The 8785-nt window shown below is 43.6% G+C and overlaps 1 protein-coding gene across 4 annotated transcripts; it reads left to right on the top strand.

Annotated features, from left to right (window-relative positions):
• The first annotated feature begins 1172 nt into the window (after positions 1–1172).
• LOC109771738 (oxysterol-binding protein-related protein 2A) lies at positions 1173–8497 on the top strand. Of its 4 annotated transcripts, none has more exons than XM_020330434.4 (10): positions 1173–1649; positions 3378–3740; positions 4012–4090; positions 5109–5551; positions 5895–6050; positions 6282–6449; positions 6537–6677; positions 7244–7471; positions 7567–7680; positions 7889–8497. In XM_020330434.4, the coding sequence occupies exons 1-10, from the start codon at positions 1275–1277 to the stop codon at positions 8042–8044; spliced, it is 2223 nt and encodes a 740-aa protein (XP_020186023.1). In that variant the 5' UTR covers positions 1173–1274; the 3' UTR covers positions 8045–8497. The 4 variants fall into 4 exon arrangements, with proteins under 4 accessions (XP_020186023.1, XP_045087940.1, XP_020186025.1 ...); XM_045232005.2 differs by lacking the exon at positions 1173–1649 and adding an exon at positions 2872–2978; XM_020330436.4 differs by lacking the exon at positions 1173–1649 and adding an exon at positions 2940–3104.
• The last annotated feature ends 288 nt before the right edge of the window (positions 8498–8785 follow it).

The raw sequence follows: 8785 nt of genomic DNA, 5'->3' as shown, positions 1-8785 counted from the left end.
CCACCCTACTCTCTCTCTCTCTCTCTCTCTCTCTCTCTCTCTCTCTCTCCTATGTGTGTCTCATTTTGAAAATTCATAATAGTACGCAGGTTTGATCCCATGACTTTTCAAGAAGAAACATATCTTAAATCAGTTCCTGACCCTTTTAGTTAGTTGTACATATGACAACCAACTTATCAGATGTTATTATTTCATATAAGAATGTAATCCTATGTAGGCTTAACTAAGCAATACTTCCTGCTTATGGCAGTGAGACATTGGATAATTCATTTCGCCGGAGTTTTAACCAGAAGTGAGTTGAAGAAGCTTAAAAAGTCTTATTACTTCCAACAACGGGAAGCGAGAGGTGAAGAAAGTACTTTTGTCATAGTTGTGACTTGGTGGTACTATTTTTGTTTCGCATAGTTGCTTCTTCATGTATGTATTACTATTGGTCTATTGCCACATCTTGCTTCTCTTCTCTTAATCCCGGTGAGTTCTTTTTATATGGAACGAAATATATCCTGTTGCTCTTTGCGTGTCCTGAAAAATTCTACGTGGCAAGAGAAGAGAAGAGAAGGGAAGAAGCATGACATGGCCATGCTTTATGGATTGTTTTTCTCCTTTTTTGAGATTAATATAGAACTACAAACATGAAGATGCATTCCTTAGCTCGGAGTGTTTTGTACAACGCTGCAGGGTGCCATGTTTTACTTAGTCACCTCATGGGGGGGGGGGGGGGGGGCTATAATCCACGTTTTCTTCAGTGTAGATGCCTTTTTGAGTCACCAAATTGTAAAAAACACATGAGTATACAAGAATGAAACCCATGGAATTTTAGTTTGTTTGATTGCATCACATGAAAGACAGATTTTTTAAGAGATTGGAGCACATGTTAGATTTTCATGGAATGTAGTACAAATGATTTCATTGATTTTTTTCTATAGTTTGAATCCTATGAATCAAACGACAAACAACTTAGGAAGGATTCTTTGAATCAAAGAGACCTTTCAGGGGATATAGTTATAGTAAAAAGAGATAAATTAGTAATAAGTACTCCTTTTACAAAGAAATATAAGATCGTTTGTATTATTATATTAGTTATCTAAACGATCTTATATTAAATATTAAGTATTTCAATAAGTAATTAAGAAAGAGCAAGAGGAAGAGGAGAGCAGAGCACCCACCGAGACAGAGTGACCCACACATAAATAGCATCCAACCGCTCCTAAATTAAGCGTCGCGTCGCGTCCCGTCCCCCCCTCTCTCCCCTCGCCGTCGTCGAGCCGTCGGCGATGACGCACAGCAGCAGCCACCACCACCACCACCACCACGCGCTCTGCTGCCTATCCTCCGCGCCGCCGCAGCCCGAAGCGTCGCCCACGCCGGCACCAGAGCCCGCCGCGGTCACCGCTACGCCGGGGCCGGGGTCGGTAGCGGTGGCCGGCGTGCTGCACAAGTGGACCAACTACGGCCGCGGGTGGCGGGAGCGCTGGTTCTCGCTCCGCGACGGGGTGCTCTCCTACTCCAAGATTCGGGCCGACGCGGGGGGAGGAGAGGCGGCGGGACGGATCGCTGACGACGGGGAGGTCAGGCTGATCGGCGGCGCGTCCGCGAGGATCGCCGGGGGGCGCCGCCCGGAGAAGCCCGTCGGAGTCGTCTGCCTCAAGGTCGGTGGTTGCCTTCTCTCCTCTCCTCGTCGCCTTGTGGCGTCCGTGTGCACCCGCCTCGTGGTGGGGCTGGGGGCAGATTCTGTTTCCATTTCCTCTCCAGATTTCGCCTCCGCATTTCTGATCGATCGTTTCAACCCCGTCTCTTACTCCGTGCGATTTCTTCTTCTTCTGAACTTTCTTGCGCTGATCCCTCGATCCAGTGCTTCGTTTGGCACTTTGTATTGCGTCCCTGGATCAAATGCTCAGATTCCCCGAGGTTATTAGTTAAGCCCTTCCCAGTTCTTGCATCGGTGAACGCGCTTTCGCCTTGTTTATGATGAAATGGTTGGTGGGAGAGCGCGTCATTGCGCTGGACCGAAGTGACGTGATATGCCTTGTCATTTTGCCGGCGGTGCATCGTCGTACCAAACTATTCATCTCATGTCCTGTCTCTTTGAAATTTCCGATGTTTTTTCCTCGTCGGTGCTTAATAGAGGTGATCAGGGAATCAATCAAAATGCTTGAAAAGTCTTTGTGTTTCAAAGCAGGTTTCTAACTGATTTGTGGTTTGTTCGTGATTTGAATGGACATTTTAAGTTTTATACCAATTGCTTATTATCAACAGGTTGGATTTTATATTAACCAATCACCATTTCCGTGGTCCAGTGCCACCCGCAAATTCTTGTCCAAATTTAGCCCTATCTAGCTTAACCACAAGTGAACAAAAAGGCCTTGCTATTTTTCTCCCCCTCAAGTGTAATCTCCCCAAAAAAAGAGACCATAGCTAGCTTTCTCTATCACGCAGCCACAGGCACATCTCTGGACATGGAGCCCTTGTACTTTCCACAGATTTGGTCAAATTTCTAAGGTTTGTGTGTTGCAGCTTCTGATAATGATGTCATTTGCTAGTTGCTACCGCTGCAAAGACAACGAAGTTTAGCCGCTAGTCTCTGTCTTATTACTTTCATGGTAGAAGTGGTCCAATGGTGACATGGTTAATCTTTAATAGTATCATCAAGTCGAACAATCTAAGGGAAGAGGTGGTTAGAGTATATGCTCAGGGAATTTCTTGTTGCAATTTTGAATTTTGCATTATTGGTTTGTACTGGTCCTGAGGTTGCTTTTCCACGAGCCCCTTTTACTAGCTGCTGCTGCTGCACCCGCAGTAGTAGAAGTACTAGCTAGCACCGGGTCTTTTCAATACAATTGGACATGGGTCCCAGGAATTCAAGGATGTACAGTTGAAATTAAGTGGTCACATAGAGAGGTAGAGGGACTAAAACGGGGGACCTGTGTGCAACTTGGATTGAATTAGGGGGACCTCGTGGACCTTCAAGAGCTGCATAGGTCGTTTGGTTGAGGAGGCAGAGACCAGCTCGATCCCCCTCACCCCCTCTCATCCCCAAATATTTTCTTGTTGACTGTTAGATGCTCCTTTGCTTGCCTTCCTTTACCCTTTAATTGAAGCTGAAGGTAGAGGGAGGGAACCGAATCACATGATTTCTCTTGGAATACCAAATCATTTTCTTGTGTCTGCTTTTTGTCCTCTACTTTGTCTGCCTCTTGGTTGTTAACGGAATAAACATCGAAGCGCTCATCTATTAGTTCGATAGATTCCAGCCTTTCTATATGCTCCATTTTTGGCCTTGACAAGTAGCGTCTCATATCAGGAGGTTCTCTTCATCTCCATGTGCAACGTTTCCCTGTGAGTAACATGGTGGTGCTAATTTGTTCTCATGTCTCTAGGTGTCCGCATTTCGGGAGAGCAAGTCCGACGACAGGAGATTCTACATATTTTCTCCCACAAAGACACTTCATTTGAAGACAGATTCAAAAGATGACCGTGTCGCTTGGATCGAGGCCTTGATCTTGGCGAGGAGTGTTTATTCGCTCAGGTCACTCAGTGGAAGAATAACTTTTGTGCAGAGTGATATTTCAGTTTCCACTGCAAGGCTTCGAAATCGGATGCACCAGGATGGTTTAAACGAGAGTCTTATACAGGACTGCGAACAGATTATGCTTTCGGAGTTTTCAAGCTACAGAAAGCAACTGAAGCTACGCTATGACGATCATCTAAGCTTGTTCGGATCCAGCAGACACCATTTCGAGGTAAGAATGGCTGCGTATGTTTCTTTTGAGGCCATGCAAAATTCTAAGAGAAAATGCTTATATGGAATTGATAGGTAGCTGGACCTGCTAATGCCTGAACCTAAATAGTGGAGCTACATCATATGCTTATTGGTCATATGTTTTTCCTTACCAGTAAATCTCGTATGGAACCTTTTACTTAACTTTGCAAAGGTTACTCTCCTTGAAAGGTTACTCTGCTCTTTTTTCCTGCAGGAATTTTACATAGTGTATTACACGCCTATTTGTGCAGGAAGGTAAAGATGGAAATATAATACAGGGGGCGTTGACAAAAAATGAATTTTCTAGTTCCCGGCATGGAAATTTTAGTGGTATGATTTCTTACACATACTGATCAAATTACTGCACTGTGTTTTTTTTTCGGGAAAACTTCCGCATCTATTCATCTTCAATAATGGCGGTACAACGAACACCAGAAATAAAAATTACATCCAGATCCGTAGACCACCTAGCGACGACTACAAGCACTGAAGCGAGCCGAAGGCGCGCCGACGTCATCGCCCCTCCATCGCCGGAGTCGGGCACAACCTGTTGTAGTAGACAGTCGGGAAGTCGTCGTGCTAAGGCCCCATAGGACCAGCACCCCAGAACAGCAACCGCCGCCGATGAAGAATAACATAGATCGGAAGGATCCAAACCGAAGACACACGAGTGTAGACGAACAATGACAAGATCCGAGCAAATCCACCAAAAATAGATCCGCCGGAGACACACCTCCACACGCCCACCAACGATGCTAGACGCACCGCCGGAATGGGGGCTAGGCGGGGAGACCTTTATTCCATCTTCAGGGAGCCGCCGTCGTCTCGCCTTCCTGAGCAGGACACAAACCCTAATAAGATTGAAAAAAACGACTAAAAACGGAGCCCTCCCGCCGGCCCTTGCCAGGATCCACCGCGCGTCCATGGCCCTAGGTCCACCGGAGACGAGGCGGACCTGCGCCGGCGCCGGCGAGAGGCACGAACCCTAACTTTCTTTCTTGGAGGAGGAGGCGGCGGCTGCTGGCGTCTCTTGTGTATCAAATTACTGCACAGTGTTAGCTGCATGCATCTACTTATGTGGTGCTTGCGTCCTTCTTTCAACTGTCTCTGTTGGATGCTTTTTAACCTTTCTCATTTAGTTGTCTGAATTATTTATATGTGCTGCCTTATTTCCTAAAGAAAGTAAAGAAACTGTTGCAAGTTATTTTTAGTGGAAACTGCTGCAAGTATTATTTTTCCGGAGGCTGTTGCAAGTTTACTACACTATGGCCTATAATCAGCATGCCTGAGTTATCCCATGCTCTTGCATTAGCTTTTATAATGATCCAGTGATTTGTTTTTTGCCCAGAATACAGCACAACAGAATCTGATGAATTTGAGAAGCAAGATGGTGGTGAATTGACTTGTGAAGAGGACTATACATTCTTTGACGCCGCAGACTACTTCACAGAATCAAACAGCAGATCTTCAACAATGTCAGGTTCCACAGATTGTGGTGTACACAGTGCTACTAACATAGATAATCCAGGTGGCCAAGAAGTTGTGGACATCCAAATTCAAGATTCTAACAACATGCTACCTGAAATCAAACGACGGAGTAAACTACCAGAACCTACTGAGAAAGAGAAAGGAATCAGCCTTTGGTCCATTATTAAAGATAGTGTTGGCAAGGATTTGACACGAGTATGCCTTCCAGTTTACTTCAACGAGCCACTTTCATCCCTCCAGAAGTGCTTTGAAGATTTCGAATATTCCTACCTTCTGGATCAAGCCTATGAATATGGAAAAGTGGTAAGATCACTTATACGTTTATGGTCTTGAATTTCTAGGATATTCAACTGTTTTATGATTAGTGTTTTCGGAGCAGTAACAGTAGTCACCAGTTGTTTTTCTTGTTTGTGGCCACATGGGAGTTAACATCGATTACAGAATAGTGTTAACGTTGATTGAGTTCTGCCACAAATTTATTATGAATGGGGCAGTTTATCTAGTAACACAGATCAGTGGATATTTGTCTTTGTACATATTGTATTTTTTATCTGGTAGTTTTCTTCTGATTTGAAATTTCCATGTGCTGAGGTTGTGAAGTGTTATTACAAATTTTACTCATGTATCTATTGCATTTGAAATTTAGGGGAATAGCCTCATGAGAATCCTGAAAGTAGCTGCTTTTGCGATCTCTGGCTATGCTTCATCTGTTGCGAGACCTTGCAAACCATTCAATCCATTGTTAGGAGAGACTTATGAAGCTGATTTTCCTGATAGAAGGATCCGCTTTTTTGCCGAGAAGGTCAGTTAGTATTCTTTCTTCTACTTATGCAAAAAACTCTGTTTTACTTAGTCTGTTTAGTCAAAAGCTGTTGGAGTATATTTGTGTCCAAAATCATGCAATTTCTTCTGTTTAATACATCATGCCTCTTTTGCTAACTTGGGAACTGAACATTGATATCTTAATAGTCTGAAACTGTGCTTGCGAGGCTTTTAATTGCAGCATGTTGCTGTTCATCATTTGCATGGATAGGTTAGTCATCATCCAATGCTGATTGCCTGCCACTCTGAAGGCAAGGGCTGGAAATTCTGGGGCGACAGCAATGTAAAATCCAAGTTCTGGGGGCAGTCAATTCAAGTTGATCCTGTTGGCGTTTTGACAGTGGAATTTGATGACGGTGAAATCTTCAAGTGGAGTAAGGTGGGTGGCATGATAAGACGGGACACTCACGGATTGGAACTATATTCAAAACTGAATTCTGCCTGTCACATGCTGATGCGTTTTCAGGTGACAACAACTATTAATAACCTCATTCTTGGGAAGCTGTACTGCAACCATCATGGTATTATGCACATAAAGGGGAATCGGCAGTATTCATGTAAACTCAAGTTCAAAGAGCCATCGCTGCTTGACCGCAATCCTCACCTAGTATGTTTTTCTTTGCCTCCTTTTTTTACAGGTCATCTTATATTTTATCGTGAGAGATGTGAATAGCACCTTGTATTCCTATGAGCACAGTACCTCCTGAGTTTCTGACCAATCTGTGTTAGTCATACCGTACGTGGCCTAGTGTAGCATATTTACTTGGACTACGATGCAGACACATGGATGGTTAATGCGTAGTTTCATGGATTTAATGAGCAAAGCATGTTCCTGTATCACTTTATTCAAGGAATAGGTCGTGTAAATCTCTCGTTCAAACTTTCAATGCAAGGTTACAGACCCCTGCCCTGAACCCTAGAATCGATTTTGCTAGAATTATTAATTGACCAAATGTGTGTAGATACGATGAAACTATTTCATTCTCATGATGATCCAATGGCTTGTAATGGGGTACTTACATATTAAAGTAGTGGTAGTACACATTACATTTACAGCCATGCTGTTTAGCCTGAATGCTATTGTAAACAGTTTTCCCCTATTTGAATTTGTGAATGTGTAACTGTTTCTGGTGGACCTCTGTTCATTCCTTGCATACACCTTAATTTCCTAAGGTACAAGGCTTCGTGGAGGACAATGATGGAAAGAAGGCTTCATTTTTAATAGGAAAATGGGACGAAAGTATGTACTATAGCAATTTAGATACTTCCAAGGTCAAGAGCGCCGATCAATTGCAGGGTGCCTCCCTACTTTGGGAAAAGAACAAACCTTCTCCCAACCCAACTCGTTACAATCTATCTTCTTTTGCAATCACATTGAATGAGCTGAGCCCAGAGCTTCAGGTATTGGTGTGGTTGTAATCTATGTGCGTAAATACTCCATAATCCATAATATTCTGTCAAGACCTAAATAACGTAATTTTTTGACCATGGTAAAGGAGAAACTCCCCCCTACTGATTCACGGCTAAGACCAGACCAGCGGCATTTAGAGAACGGTGAGTATGAGAAGGCAAATGCAGAGAAGTTGAGGTTGGAACGGCGGCAAAGAATGGTATGATCTCTTCCTCCCTTGCTTGCTGTCTGTCTGAGAAAGTTGGTACTGGCTAGTACTCCCTCCGTCCCAAATTACTCGTCGTTGAAATGGATGTATTTAGAACTAAAATACATCTAGATACATCTATACGTGCGACAAGTAATTCGGAACGAAGGGAGTATAAATCACTTGCCACGCAGTTTCACTATATCTATTTTCATCACAGTCAACTAAACTTCAAGACAATGGTTGGAAGCCTCGATGGTTTGAGCAGGACGCTGAGGACGGGACATATCATTACAAAGGTGGGTACTGGGAAGCAAGGGACCAAGGACGCTGGGACGGATGCCTCAACATATTCGGGGAGTTCTCAGAAACGTGAACGACAGGCATTGCAGCAACACTTGGTTCATCCACCCCAACTGCAATGCGACGACCGTCGTCGGAGCAGCATTGCACCCCAAGGCATCATCGGGTTGAGGAAGAAGAGGAGAGAGGAATGCAATGCAGTGGCCAGTGGATATAGAGGCATTGAAGAAGAAGGCCTTGCCGTCTTGAATGGTAGATAGATATGGATGGCGATGGTCTCCGGCCCTTTATTAGTACCTAAATAATAATGCAGCCATTCTTTCGTTCGTTTATGTTGTATGCTTGTTGTTCACTAGTCTTTTCCTTGTGGGATTAGCTGGTGAAGCAACTCTTATCTGGATGTTTCGTAGATCGTAGTCATTTGTAGAAAGGAAATAGAGGATGAGTTTACAAAAAGATTACCATAGAGTGGACAGATAATGGCATAAGCTCGGCAAAGAAAATCCCATTCGTTGCTTTGCTGAAATGTTTGTTACATACTTTGTCTATATACTATTATACTGTATGCTCCAACAAAAGAAAATAGTAGTACTAGTTAGTAAATTAACTATAGGAGCACAGAACCATTTTCCTTTGTAGTAATATACGTATAATGTTTTAGCTAATATATTACTCCGTCTGATAAAAAAAAAGTGTCTGCGACTTTAGTTAAAATTTGAGCTAAAGCTGAACTAAAGGCACAACACTTTTTTTTGGATCGGAGGGAGTAGTTCAGAAACTGCTGCTCGAAGTTGCTTACAGGCACTGCCGGAGC

This window comes from Aegilops tauschii, chromosome 7, assembly GCF_002575655.3.
Source record: "Aegilops tauschii subsp. strangulata cultivar AL8/78 chromosome 7, Aet v6.0, whole genome shotgun sequence".
Taxonomy (NCBI): domain Eukaryota; kingdom Viridiplantae; phylum Streptophyta; class Magnoliopsida; order Poales; family Poaceae; genus Aegilops; species Aegilops tauschii.
This window is presented reverse-complemented; position numbering and strand designations above follow the sequence as displayed.